This window comes from Neopelma chrysocephalum, unplaced genomic scaffold (genome assembly GCF_003984885.1).
Source record: "Neopelma chrysocephalum unplaced genomic scaffold, ASM398488v2 Primary Assembly neopelma1_44, whole genome shotgun sequence".
In the NCBI taxonomy this organism is placed as follows: Eukaryota; Metazoa; Chordata; class Aves; order Passeriformes; family Pipridae; genus Neopelma; species Neopelma chrysocephalum.
Genome location: NW_020897703.1, coordinates 17,474,136 through 17,489,789, shown reverse-complemented (window position 1 = coordinate 17,489,789; position 15,654 = coordinate 17,474,136). Strand labels below are relative to the sequence as shown.

Genomic DNA, 15,654 nt, shown 5'->3' with positions numbered 1-15,654 from the left:
CCCCACCCAGCCTGGCCTTGAACAATTCCAGACTATTTTATAAAAACATCACAGGCTATTATTACTAGAAAGATAGGAAACTATCTTCACTGTGTTCTGTCTTCAGAATTCTTGATAAAGAAAATAACAATATTTAATGTAAGTGAGAGAACTAATACTCTGGTAGAACATGGAAAAAAATCCTAGTAAGTTTTCCATTCATATTTAGCCCCCTGGGCTAAATATTTAGCCTTGGGTATTTTTTTAAATGTTTGAAATTTTTTCTCTTGCATATATATTTTGTCAATAGTGGACAGGCAGCTTAAAAAACCACTATTATTGGGTTGATGCTTTGGAATCAAGAATAAAAAAAGTTTATAAACTTGGTACAAGATAGTTCTATTACAATTAATGAGAAATATACACTTGGCTATCAAGGAGCTATTAAAAAAAAAGAGAAAGCAACATTATTGTAATAAGAATTTGGCAGCCATTTCCTAGACTAAAAATTTTAGAACAGATTTTAAATACTGCATATCTAAAGCTCCATAGTAAATTCATGTGTTATATAGTGTCAAAGGAAAATCTATTAGTTTTCAGACCTTGAAACTGCATTTAATCCTATATACAATTATTTTGGTCAATTCTTCATAAGAGACCAGTGAGCAAACTGAAACACATAACATAGCTGAGAGCATGGATTATCTTCTATTGAGACACAGACAAGTTAAATTTTAACAAGTTAAAACTGTTTTCTTTGTCATTCTTGCTCACAACCAAGATTAATAAACACAAGCCTGTCAAAAATATGGCCTAACAAAATAAAAACCGAAGGCAGACAAATGTCTTCTAACCACACAAAGCAAATTCATTCTAACAATTATCTTTACTAACCAATTTGTGTCCAACGGGTGACCAGGATATATACTGAATTTTATGCGGAAGCTGATTTTCTGTTACAAAACCACTAAAAAAAGGAAAGAAGTTGAGATGGCTTTTCGTGCACAGTGCAAATGGATCATTATACTGTACATTAATAAAAAATTCATGAATAGCTTTATTTTCTAACTGCTTATTGTTTCTCGAGCAATGCACAATTAAGGCAGGCAGAGACATGCAGGAACATGATGGTGTTCATGAATGCTGGCAAAGGCTTAAACTTAACCCTTTGAAAACTTATTCAACAGCCTAAGAAGCCAGACTTATCTCTTTTCAAATGCTGCACAAGCATCAACAGTCATTTGCTCTACCTACAGTCTGCGTTACAGTCTCAGCAAGTTATTGGGAAACGTGAGCTCAGGATACAGCATGCTGAGCCAAGCATGACAACAGCACTTAAGCATTTGTTAAGGATCACAACCCACATGCAGTACCTCTCCACTCACATTAGCCTGAAGCAACCTTTTCCTGTCACCTTGAGCCAACAGTTTCCCAAGAATGGCGCAGCTCAGGGCAGCCCCTGTTGCTCAGAACTAAGAAGCATTTGGTCAGGCTGCTACTTATGGCATAAAAAGGTGACCGGGGAGGCAGATGAGCACATGACCTCCTTTGGATTTGGGTGGAAAGAGGAGTGGTTTGGGGAAGGTCTTGGGAAAGAGGAAAAAAAAGAAGCTGTAAACTTTTGAGGAGTGCAGGATGAACTGTCAAAAGATCACTGGAGCCCTAAGGGCTACGTGAATATTTTAGGAAAGTTAAACACTGGATCAATGATAAAAAGAATGAATTAGCAGAAGGTCATGGAGACATCAGGTATGAGACTGAAGTGGACTCAAGCAGCCAAGATAGGGTGGGTGAAAATTATGCCAAGAAGAAAAAAAATTAGTCTTGAGCAGGGAAAGTTTTAGGGTATGGATACCTGGATGAGTAAATGAAAAGAATGAATGATTTTCTTAGGGAACTTTTTTTTAAGTGAACAAGTAACCTGACAGAGTCAGGCAAAAGCAAAGCAGGGTGGTAGTCACTTTACTACAGTTTTTCAGCTTGCAAGCACAATACACTACAGCGTATTCACCACAGCCCTCTGTAAGAAATATCAGGCCTTACCCATATATGAGATCATAAATGTGGTATGATGCCGTATAAGAGTATCTCCACAGCTGCATAAATTAAGCAAGAAATTAGCTTGGAAAAAGATAATCTAATTACAAATAATCAGCTGCCTTCTCACAGCCTACCCCCACCTCAAGAAAGTACCAAAAAACATTTATCTATGGTAATCACAACCAAAAAATACTACATGAAATGAAATATTTCATTAAGAGATATATTAAAACTATTACCTTTGAATAATTGCTTTCCAGAGCTATGAAATGTTGGTTTGATGACAACACATAATTTGAAGCATTAACTTGTTTCTGAAAGATTGAGAAGTAGATTAGGTTCTGGTCTCATTCACTTTTAAACTGGGACTTGAAATGCAACTCCACTTTTCTGCCTTTTTATTAATTAAAAAGGTACATACCATTGTTCTGTTAGTCATGACAGTAGTTGCATAATTCCTTTCAACATTGTAAAGAATAATATCATCTTCTGCAGACTGATGTAGATACTCATTATCTTTATAAACAAGACAAAATTTTTGTTACCTTCACAGAAGTTACTACAGAACAAAGCTGTTTATCAATGTGTTCACACTCCTTTTAATGAATAGCTTTTGAACAAATATCTTTTGGCATCTACATAGAAAATGTTTTTCTTTTAATAAGGCCAAGTACAGAGTTATCAAGAAACTGTCTTCAAGGTTCTTGACTACCTTCTCTAGATTATACTCTGCACACAGGATCAGCTAGTTAACTTTTTTAAGTAAATTCCCGATTTTATTCTCAGCAATGCCAGCGACAGACCCATTAAAAGGTCAGTATCAAAATGTAAATGTTTTAAAGAAAATGTTCAATATCTTTCCTTATCATTTTACCAGAATATTCTCATTTGTATATTCCACAGACAACAGCAGTACCATGTAACTGACGTTGCATAAATGACACTGCCCTTACTCACTCACGCAAGTTCTACAAAGTGAGGGTTGAGGGTCAGTGGCCTTGACCGAGAATGGAATTTAACCCTACCTGTGCTCAAGACCTGAGCCATAGGTTGGCAGAGGATAAAGATCAGAATTTTAGTTTCAGATCACTTCTATAAACAGAGAGAAGGAATTACATACTTTGTGTAGTTAAAGAGCAAGACTAAAAGTTTAAAAGCAGCTTGAAACCTTGTGTAAGGTGCTCATTTTTAGGAAATTAGATCGCCCTTGGATCTTTTGAGCACACTTCTGTGATTTGTATAATAGCATTTGTGCTGATCTCAGACACCCTTAGGATGAAATATTCAATTTTAACTCCTTGTTTCAGAAGAGAAGTAGACATATGGAATGCTGTAGGCATGACTATCTACGGAATCTATGGCATGACTTTTGTGAGAGCTTTGTGACTGCTGAAAGATAAGTCTAAGTGAGAAAGCTATAAAGAGGGAAGAAGAATATTAGGTTTAAGTGATATGCAGCCTACATCCTTCAGACATTCAAACATAATTCTAACAAATTGTGACCTAATTTTTAAATCATACAAGTCAAATCAACATACTTCAAATTCTTAATTGTAAAATTTGAACTGCTGCTAGCAATGTCCTATAAGGTTTCATTTCACTTCTAAAATTGTGGGATAAAACTAGCTTGGTAAGAATCCAAGTGAATGGGCACTACATTTCTTGCTCTAGGCAGAGAACAGTAACTGCTTGAGGCAGCTCATCGATAGGAGTGGTAGTGATGTGTGTGCTTGAAGGCAAACCAGTCCAGCTCCAGCTTTTCCATGCTGCTGTAATTCAGTGATAACAAAACCAGTATTTCAGCCACACAGAGACACATTTATCAGCAGCAATTAACTTCATATCTTTGCCCTCTACCTTAAGGAACTTAGAAACTCAGCTTTGTTTTCAATGCAATGCCCTCGAACTCAGGAATTTCAGCAGTGAGTGTATCTCATTCCTTAAATGAGATAAGAACAGCTGGGCTCATTGCAGAGCCAGGTACTACTGAAAACAAAGAACCTCAATCATTACAAGTGGTAAGTGAAAAAGTGCTGTGAAAATCATAAAAAGGAGATCGTTTAAGGAATGACTGACACATTGACATATTTCTTTCACTTGCTGCAATGAACATGACAGTAAAAGAAATAAAACACTGAAGGCCTCTGTAAAATTGTAGTTTATACTTGACTCAAACATGTCTGTTGAAACATCGAATACCTGGATTTTCTAGAATGACTGACAGAATAGTAAATTTCAACCATAAGTTTTGACTAGCACAGGGTTTAATTTCATAGTTAGCATTCATTCACAGTAAAGCTGGAGGAAAAATACATTTCTCAGTCTGTGTAAACCAGTCTGGAAATACATATTAGAAAGGCCTATCTATGTTTGAGAAAAGGTTTTGCTTACCTGACACCCAATATGGAAAAAATGTTTTATATTGGAAGTTTCCACTCAAATAATCCTCCAATGTAAGAGCTCTGGGACCATCATCTGAGTTGACAACTAAGAATAAGACAGAAAGTTTCTGTTAATGGAAAATGGGGGAAAAAAAAGAAAAGAAAAGAAAAGAAAAAGAAATAATTACTAGTCCAGTATTTCCTCTTTTCTATATTTAGTACCATGGAACAGTGAGGATACCATAATCCTGGAAATATGCAAAGAATAAACACAGCAGAAAGGAAAGTTCTCTGTTACTGTTCTGATAAGGTCCTTTAGCTTCTGAAGGATTCAATTTTAGGAATACAAAATTAGAAACGAGACAAACTGATTTATTTCACCCAGTCATTTATTCAGTCAGACATATTTATTTGTAGACCCTGTGAGTCCAAAAAAAACAACCCTTTTTCACACAAATGAGAAATTAAAGGTTTTGGTTGTTTTTTTTTTTCTTTCCCCTTAAAGCATGAGTTTCACGAACTTGTAAAAACAACTATTTTAATCGGAACCTGCACATGTTCAGCAGATGGTCAAACAACAGGATGTGCCTACAAACCTTTACTGCCAAATCTCACAAATGCCTCATCAGCCATTGTTAGAGGACGGAGATAAAGCTTGCAAAATAATCCCCATCCACATATATTTCTCAGTAGCCACATGAAAAAATCAATGTAGGTATGCAGGTAAAAATAATGTGAAGAAGTAATGAATGAATGAACCCAAATTTGAACTTTTTATTTAATGCTGCAAAAGAAAATTGACAATGATTCTGGAGAGAAGAAAAGTACTCAGATTTTTGATTTCTAAGCAGCTCAGATAACTGCATTAAAATAACGCACAAAATTGTGACTGGTTTTGTGGCTTTGTCTATGTTTCTTCCCAAAACTAAAAATCTTAAAATAGGGCAGATTTTAAAACAAAATTCAAGGACAATCAACTGGATGAGGATTATCCTGTGCAGAACCTATGCAGCTCCCAAGAGTGAGAGTAGGCAAAATACTTAATCCTCAAAAGACACGGGAACTTTTCTGATAAAGGCCAGTTTTTAAAGTTCAGCAGCATAATAATGGCAGCTTTCAAGTCTAGGCATTCTGTATGGGGTTTTTTTTCTCCTTTAAAATCAAGGGCACTTTTGCCATGGTCTTCAGAGGTAGCGGGGATGTCACACTCCAGTTTAGTAGATCTCTGCCACTTCCCCTGTTTGTTCCATCAAGCTCTCAGATGACAGTCAGATAATCAAGATGACTCGTTGCCCTCGGGTTTCATATCATGCTCCATCAATTGCTCATTACAGCTGCCCCCTCTGTTAAGATCACACTGACTTCCTGGGAAATGTTTCTTCATATTATCTTCTATGGTACTTTGTAATGATAATACATATTTTTTTCTGCTAAGTGACTATTACTTACTGTAGAATACACATGTCAGGTTGACTGTTGACACAAGCCTTGCCTGCACTAATGAAGAAGAAAGCTGTCACAAGAAATAAAACTGAATGCCAATCCATAGGAAAAAACTTATCCATATAAACTCTGAGCTAGCAATATGTCCAGAAAATATCCCAAGAAGGTCAACATGAAGTTAATTCCTCTTGCTAATACCATGACTGTATATTAGAGATCTTTGATACACTAATGATAAACATAGAAGATGGCAGACTCTTAAAAAATGCACAGAAAATAATTCCAAAGAAGAATCCAATTCTATTTATGTTGAGTGATGATTAATTATCACTATCTTTCAGTTTAAATTCTCTAAGTGAATAAGCTTATTAGCAAAAGAAATCTCCTGTTAAGATCTATTTCCAAGGTTGTGTGTAGAGGAGGCTTAAATTTGCAGTCCTTTTTCATACCTTAATCTGGTAAAATTTCCTTGTTCCTTCTCTCAGTTTAAGAGGATTTTTTACTATAAAGACAAGCAATAACACACATTTCTCATCACTGGTCTAATTTTCACAGCTCTAATTTAAACCTTCACTCTGTTAGCTATCTCACCCTTACATACTTAATATTCTGTGATGATTTATTATGACTACTAATCATTTTCAAAATGTGTCCACTCAGATCTGAATTTCTACCACTGGACTGCAAAAAAATCCAAACACAACTATTTCTCACTTGAGCACTTATAATTTTGAATGCTGGTTTCTAGGCAACAGAAGATATCAGTAGCATCTTTAACAGTTTCCTACAATTGTTGCTGATTCCTTCTTCTGTAACTAAAGACTTGTTCAATAACAGTACCCAAAATCTCTGCTCACAAAACAGATGCTAACATGAAAAGTACTTTACATGTCTGCAGCACTCCAATAGACACTAAATTGGACGGTTGTTGGTAGGCTTGGTAAATTCTTTCATTGTGGTTTGTTTCTCTATAAAATAACAAAGATGAAAAAAGATGCCCAGAGACAAACAGGAAGCAAAAAGCAGAGCCAACCACTACAGAAATGAAAGCTTACCAAATTTCAGCTTTGTTCGCTTCCCTTCACCACCCTGCTCTCTCAGTTTTAATCCTTTGTCGTCCATTTGCACTCATTTACAGTGTAGCTCTGTATTTTTCTGTGCACTCAACTGGTTATTTTGCTTCACAGTGTAACTTGCTTTATATAATCAATGATCATAATTACTCACTCATGCATTTGAGTGTATTTGACTTACATATATAATTGTGATGATAAAAGTATGTAAACATCTAATAATTGCCACTGGCTTTATGCAGATAACTTCTTTACTTTTCAGTTCACTGTCATGAGAGAGCTTAATAAAAAACAGAAAGCAAAACTTTCAATTATATTAAACTCAGATTAACTTTATGCACACCAATCCATCACTGTGAAATTCTGTTTGTATTATGAGGATTATTCCATTTCAAAAACTGGATGTGGGTAAACCAGTACAACCCTTGCTTTAGATTTCAAATGCCTACTGGCTTATTCCACAACATGTTCTAATGTGCATCCGTATAAATTGTGTCTATTCCTACCAAATAAAAGCAAGTGTACATAATATTCTGAAAGTATTCTGGTTTCTGTATATGTTATTTTTATATATGTAGTTACATACATGTATTTTATATGTATTTAACATATATGTATTTCTATACGTATTTTATTTAGCGTTCACTGCCAAACATCAATTAGAGGACTAGCCAAAAGAAAACTGGTCAGGATGGTATTACAGTCTGCTTCTGGACTAAAATGTCCATTCTCATCTCTGTGGGCTGATGCTGAATAGCTGAAATGCAAGCTCCTTCAACATGAGGAAATCATACCTCAGTTCAGCATCAGAAATTAATTCCAACACTCCTGACCCTGCTCCAGAACTTTGATCACACTCAGCTCCACATCAACTGAGCATGTTTTCCACACCTGTGTTACACTCAGTCTCTGTTTTCTCAATGAAAGTTACTTAAAAGTACCCTTCAGAATGAACAGAAAAGGTGAAGTCTGAACAAGTCATGTTTCACAGTATGATTTAGCTTTTGTTACTGGAACAGAAACTGTGTATAGAAAGCTAGAGCATGCTAGAATGAGAATGTTTTAGTTTACTAGCAACTCTAACATCTCTACTGCATAAGGTGCCACGACAGGAAAAAAGCCTCTCTCTAAATAATGGAAAAGCCATTATAATCCCCTTAGGTTATGGAAAATCAAGTTTTCAGAAAACATATTTATAAAGAAAAGCTACTATAAAAATTTACCTTAGGTCTTAGTCATCATACCTTTTTTCTAAGCATAGACTTGGAGAGGTGAGATTGTTGGGGTAACGCCTTTTAAATTAGTCCTAAACTAGAGATTTTATTCTGCCACCAGCATGTGAATAAGCATAGAAAATTAACAGAGCCTGTTTTGAGTGAGCACTTAATTCTAATTTAAGAATCAAAGTGATGTAGAGTTTCTTCCAAGCACTAGTCAGATTTGGGAAGAAAAGGTCCACCCAGTGCCTCCTAGGAGTATTGTCACAGACTACAGTGAGTGCAAGTACAGCAGACTGAAATCTGTTAAAATGCTAATTCATCTTAATACTGGTTTTTATTACTGTAATACCCTATAGCTTTATGCCACCAGTGTGTAGATCACTGTAGCTAGGTTTACACTATTATACGTGAACCTGAACTTGTAGCTAAGACTGAATCACCAGAGTGGTGGAAGCACACTGTCATGGTAATCTATCGATTTTCAATTGCAAGAAACTTCAGCAACAGCAGAGTTTACAAACTCTGATTTTTAACATGCCAACTTTGATAGACAGCCAAGATGAGATTTTCTCTTTATTTCTGTTTTCAGTCAAATATCCAGGCATTTTCAATTAGAAAGCAGCAACTAACAGCACCACCTCCAGCTGGTGCCAGCAACCGAATTCCTGACTGGAAGTACTTTTCTTCCCTTCCACAGTGATGGACACAACCTGGTTTGACTTGGCATCAGAACACAGGGAGGCATTAATTGAATCAGAAAATGGATTTGGCTGATGTGTAGCAAAGAACAATACCTCTTCCTAAGAACTGGCTGCTCACACCTTCCTGGCTGAGAGGAATGCCCTATCACCTCATCTGAGACGTCAGAGAATGAGGGACTTGGTCTCATGCCTAGGCCAACCATACACTGGGAACAGAAACAGACAGACATGATTCTGGATATTCATTAAAAATAGCAGAAGAGAAGATTAATTTGGAGCCTAAGCAATATATACGGTTGATTGTAACTTTGCCTGTGGTTCTGCTATTGCTTTTCCACTGCAAACCGATATTTTTTTTCTTGTTTATGCTGCAGAAGAACAGGACTAGGTACACCAGTGTACAAGTGAAAAGAACCTTTCTGAACTATTGGGGTTTGGTGATCATAGATGGATTACCATAGTCAGGTAAATCACACCACATGTACTCAAAGACATGTCAAAAAACGGTCAGTAATTTCTTAGGCATAGAGGCCATTTGCTATACTGAGATTGCCCACCTTGCTCTTCTGAGCCCCACAGAAATTGTGCAATAACTGCAAGTATTTCCCCCTTAATATCCTCTCCAAACAGAAAACTTTTTTTCCAGTATAACTTTTGAGAATTTTTGACATTTTTAAGCATGTTTAAGCCAAAAACAGGTATCACATTTTGAGAAGTTTGAAGAACATGAAATGACTAGAAACTTTGCAGACAAAACAATAACTCAATACTTCTTCCAGTTCTTTTAGAATTATAAATGACATTTTCCTTTGCTGATTTCTTAAGCAGAAATTTATTTGTTCTGTGTCTATACACTTCTCATATGCAATTAATTGTCTTTCTAGATTGCCACATCCTTTCAGTTAAGTAGTGGTAAAGGTGGAATGTACAAACAACATTCCATCTATGTAGCCATTTCCTGTCTGTCTTCAACTTGCAAAATTTGTAACTGTAAAATTAATTTATATTTCTTCTATTTATAACTGATCAGTAGACTACTAAAAATTCAAAAAGGTTGAGGCATTCAAACAGATAACTGCAGCACTTGCAGTTCCACCCGAGAATAAGAAGCCATAATGTGACACGCCCAATATAATTGTGTGTTCAACACAATTGTCTAAAATGTGTCAACAATTGTCTAAAATGCTCCTTTAGAAGCATTCTGTGAAGTATGATAATTTCTTTATCATCCTATGTGAAGTAAGAAAATTTCTTTATTATCCTTATTAGCTAAAAGTGATGTTTAATATGACTGATTACTAAGTCACTATTCCAAGAAACTATAGAGATGACAAGAGTTCTTCATAATTGCTCAGGTACTGTAGAGGCCAGTGAGCTGTATTTGATAACTTCAGAAGGGAAAAATAAATTCACTTCCTCCTACAGTACCATCCATCATCTTCAGCAACTTCTTCAGGCTGCCAAACTGATCCTTGGTCTCCAGGCTCTTTGTTTCCTCACTATTCTTTTTTTGTTTAAATCTCATAAAAATATTCTGCCCTCCCTGTCTTAACATGCAGGCTTGGTACGAGTGAGTCTGACTCCATACCATACATCTACCTAGTAGTGAAAACTCAGATTTGACCATGCTCAAAGTAGCCAAAAAATCCGATGCCCCACCATTGACAGTAAAAGTCTAAACTATCACTGTGGTATGTCACAGAACTGCACACCACCTTGGTGTAATCCATCCTCACGTTCACATGCTGCACAGCAAAATCATCCCTAAGTGCTTCAGAAACCTCCAACACTTCTCTCAACAAAACAACCCCTGATAACCATATTTCACAGAAATATCAGGTAGGAAGGAGATTTCACCTTTGACAAAACCTGCATATTAACTATAGGACTTAACTTTCACAAGATTAAGCAGATGGTTGATTTAATAACATTTAGTTGTAAATACAAACCCAATTTCTTTATCTCAGTCACCCTGCCCACATATGAACAGAGAATAATAATAGAAATAAACCCCTTTAAATAGATACTCTCAGTGGAATACAACCTTTTTATTACAATGTTAATTATTTCAGAGGCATTCAATTAATCTGCCATAGTGAAAGGGCCATGTAAATACTTGTATTGCCCCTAATCCCCCTCTCATAGAAAAAATTACCATCAAGTTAGTGCCACTCATGCTCAAAATTTCAAACCTCACTTACTTCAAACTTCACCAGAAGACTCAGCAGATCACACTGGGTTGATTTAGATACAGCTGGCATAATAATACTAGAGCAAACTATCCACCCATATTTTATACAATGCTGACTTTAATTTTCAAATACAATCCCGAATATATTCACAAATAATTTATCATACCCCACCTACAACAAAATGTTTAACTTGTAATTGGATGCAGAACTTCTGTAATTATTACACAACCATTTAAAACCAAATAAAAATTCACCAAGCTAAAGAAAATTACTAACAGTTTGTGAGAATCTCCTAACACCTAAGAGAGAAAATTACATAATATGAGGAGATCTGAGAATTATTTTTGCAGTACTGACTAAGAACACTATATATCATGCACAATAAAGTTAATTTAGGTGCTTTTCACTTCAAAGAGTTCCTTGTTTCAACATCTGCTGGCATTTCAATTTTACCTTCAGGATATTTCAGCTGTCAGTACATTTCTGTAAAGTGATAAAGCTGGAACAATTCTGACAGGACAATCCTAAAGATGATTTGATGAACTTTTGTGAACTTTAGAAGTCACAGTAGCTAAACATACTGTGTTTTACACTACATTAGATTAGAAATGCCTTACCTCTTGATGGAAGCAGTATAATACACATAAGTAATAAGGAAAGCAAAAGGCATATAACCACACCAAATATGATTTTTAGCCGGGTCTGCAGAACAGAAAAAAAAAAATTACATTTCTAATATTGCCTGAAGCACACTTCTATGGCTGGTAAATTAAATCGTCCCACTCTCTAACTGCTGTAATCCATCCAAGCAAAAAGCAAAAACGTCCCTGCAGTACATATGAAAAGACTTCCCTTTCCTTTTTCTTTAAAACAAACATTTTCATATCAGAGCCTGACCTTGTGTAACAGCTGACAGTTTAAAACAAAAGATGTAAATGTTAGAGAAGTTGAATTTAGAGCATACAGACCTTCATTTTCCTGCCGTATTCTTAAAGAATGTAAATTCTCTCTTCTGGGTGTTGGTCAGCAGATCTAGGAGAGGAGTTTGAAAAGGCAGTGTCTGTTTTCACAGTTGGAGGCCAAACCTCTGGCAGACTTTTTTTTCCTACATACTTCTGAAAACTGTGCCAAATTTCAAAGGGTTTCCATAAAATTAAAAACACACTTTTGGGGAAGTTCTTGGAACAGAAATGGACAGTGGGTGGCTATAGGGGTGGTGATTATGTACTTCCCATCAATGTGAGCTGTAACCAACATCTGCTTACACTAACTTGAGGTTTTATGACTCATCAGATGCTTGACATGCACTGTTTTTCTCTGAAAAGTTTATACTGTGTTCTTTGGCAATCTTCACATTCTCAGGACATAGTCATGACCTTATTTCTGCTGTCTACAGAGAAATTAAAATAGAATCCTATAGCTTGTTTATATGTAATTCACGTACGTTTACTTTCTGAAATAATAAATGATAGCGCAAGAATGCAAATCAAGCAGCACAAACGGATACTGTTTAATGCCTTCCACATGTGAGGAGAATTACTGTTTTTGCCTGAAAACTATGCCCTTCTATAGGTTACGTAGGAGAGCTTAGAGAACTAAATACATACTGGCCCAGTGGAAATTCTGAAATAGTTCTTAAACCACCAATTGCACCTATTTTATTCAGCCCACTCCAACGCGGTCAGCTGAAAACTGGGAAAACTCCGAAGACCGCAGTGTCAAGTTACATAAGCCATCCCTCAGCAGAGGGGGGAAACGCTCGAAAAGCGAAGTATGCCGTGCTCATTACACTGACTTTACCCAAATATTCTAACTCGTGGTGTGCCTCGGAGCCGGCCCGGGGAGCGCCGTGAGGAGCGGAGCACCCCAAACTCCGCACTCCGAACCCGCAAAGCCCCAACCCCGCACCCGGCGCTGCCCTCGGGCGGGGCCCACACGGGGCGGGGAGCGGGGGAGCGGGGCCCCCTGGCGGCCAACAGACAGACATACAGACACACACACAAACACACAGACACAGAAACAGACGGACACAAACACAAACACAGACCCCTTCCTCACCTCCCCAAACACACACATAAACACACACATAAACATGGACACATAGAGACACATGTACACACCCAGACATACACACAGACACACCCACACATACAGACATACACATAAACACACACAGACGTGTAAAAACGTACGCACACATACATGCACACAGACACCCATACACACACATAATACACACAGTCACACATAAACGCAACATACATACACACATGCACACACATGCAGAGAGATACGCATACACGCACACACGCATGCACACACATATACACACATACACACATACACACATTCAGTTCACCTCTCTCCCCAGTTCTTGTCACAATAGCAAAGTACAAGTTAGATAAGATAAAGTGTCTAAGATCCATCCTGTTGATATAAGCCATGCAGGACAAAAAGGCTGGAAAGGCTAAAATACATTATTCCTGATACACTGTATATTAAGGGCAGAACTGAGCTCAAACGCAGTAGTTTTCCTAACAAGATAGTACTGCAACTACTCGAAATTTCCATAACAGAAAAGAATTGTGAGAAATGTATCTTTCCCCATGTAACTCATGCTTCATATTCATATTTCCAAACTGATACTTATTTCCTAGCATTCTGTGGTTAATGCCATTTGTATTTTCAATAACATGGTTCAGAGAAATCTGTTTGTTTCCTACCAACATTGGTTATTTCTGACAACCAGAACATCACAAAACTGCAAATGTAGGTTTTGATCAGCCTAGTTTTCCTTTCCAAATACGCAGCTTCTTTTAATGAATGCATAGTTAGAGAATGCTTCAAAGGAAGTGATTCAAACTCACATGATCCAAAAGGCTTTGCAAAATGACTATATGCTGCTGCATACTATGTATTTGTCTACTCTGGAAGTCTAATTATCTAGCCATGTGCTTTAGTAAGATTCACAACAGTGGCAGCATTAGAAGCAAAACAAAATTTACCTGTCAAAGAATGATATTTACAAGCTCTGTAGATTTACTGCTCCTAACACCTGAACTCTGTTCTCTGGACTGTTTATACTTTAATGGTGAAGAAGCAAATGGCAATTCTTTCAACAACCAAACACTTCCTAACTTCTGCAACATCAGAACCTCATGATGTAAGATAAATAAAAGTGTAAGGAAGCTAGAAAGAGGGTGAGTCATTTGGAGAAATGGACAAATTATGGAACACACAAAAAAATTGTTTGGTCAGCAACTATACAACCAGTTATGCAAGTACTCTAAGGTTACTGAAGTATTTACATTTCACAAGTGAGGAAATGAGATTTACAGATGTAGGTTGTGCATTACATGAGACCAAAATGAGGAAGAATAAGGAAAATACAACTGAAGCGGAACCAGTTCCTAAGTAGCCACACACATAGCCAGATGAATTCACAGTGACTAAGTTTTTCTTCTTTCCACATTTGCGAACAAATAAAGGCTGTAAGTAGAAAATACAATCATGATTTGTCACACTGTCTGGAGGACTTTGGGTCCATAAAGGCAATAAATGCAGAGGTAACTAGCAGATAAAATATAGCAATTTAGCTTGTTTTTTACAACTTCACACTTCCTGGATGAACAACATAGGTGTGTTTTACAACCCCACTCAGAGACAATAACTTGACTGGAACTTCCTCATCCTACACACCAGCAGGATTCGAGGTTCATTAGACGTTATGCTGAAGTGAGATTGTGCAAACACTCTTTAAGCTTTGGTGACAATGTAGCCGAGTTACATCAGGAACTGGAAGTATAACAGCAGCACGCAGGTGAACTACAAGAAGCCCAGGCATGTTTGTCATACAGATCTGTAGCACATATGCAGAAATTCATCTGCATATACTCTTGTTGCTTCAGTACAGGGAAGCATTAAAAGCTCAGACTGCAGAAAATCTACTCGACATGGAAGTTTATTCGATTGAAGACCCAGCACCAATCTATGTAATTATATCATCTTTTACCAGGGTTTTACACTTCTTTAAAAGTACTAAATAAATTAATTCAGACACTTGAAAATGCTATGTACAGTGTATTATGTTACATTTATGTAACTGCAACAACTTGTTAATATAGAAATCAAGAGATGATCTGGATGATGATTATTTCCCAAGACAGACTATTCTAATAATTAATTTAGTATATTTCATAGCATCTCATCAGATTCTGAGCACATGAAGAAAATACCTCTTAAATTACAATCATGTGTGATCTATCAATTTCCCACATTTTTAAATAGTCACATTCTCAGACCAACATATAAAAAGTGTAAAATTTGTCCTGCACTTAATGCTAAATTGGCATATTCTAGAAGTAGCCAAAGGCTTCAGTATTAAGCAAGATACTACAACACAAGAAATATAATAAGATTTTCTAAGAATAATAATTACATGAGGAGAATTTTTTTTTACTGATAAATGTTGGTTTACCAGTTAATATGTTGAATAATGAAGTTGGTGAAGATTTCATATTTATTCTACTCTGTACAAAAGGTACGAATAGAATTATATGACTTAATACCCAAATGTAAAACACATACACTACAAATTGTTTACACTCCCCATCTCCCACTGATGT

General features: G+C 36.5%; 1 protein-coding gene across 2 annotated transcripts in view; it reads right to left on the bottom strand.

The window, feature by feature from the left end:
* The window catches only part of FAP (fibroblast activation protein alpha), a 39,503-nt gene extending 27,209 nt beyond the window's left edge, over positions 1–12,294 (bottom strand). For both annotated transcript variants that reach the window (XM_027678738.1, XM_027678739.1), the window contains exons 1-7: positions 11,998–12,294; positions 11,647–11,731; positions 4,411–4,506; positions 2,441–2,535; positions 2,259–2,333; positions 2,023–2,075; positions 874–946 (exon numbers count right to left, since the gene is read on the bottom strand). In XM_027678738.1, coding sequence (XP_027534539.1) covers positions 874–946; positions 2,023–2,075; positions 2,259–2,333; positions 2,441–2,535; positions 4,411–4,506; positions 11,647–11,731; positions 11,998–12,003 — 483 coding nt within the window. In that variant the 5' untranslated portion in view covers positions 12,004–12,294. The remainder of the gene's footprint in view (positions 1–873; positions 947–2,022; positions 2,076–2,258; positions 2,334–2,440; positions 2,536–4,410; positions 4,507–11,646; positions 11,732–11,997) is intronic.
* Between the last annotated feature and the right edge of the window lie 3,360 nt (positions 12,295–15,654).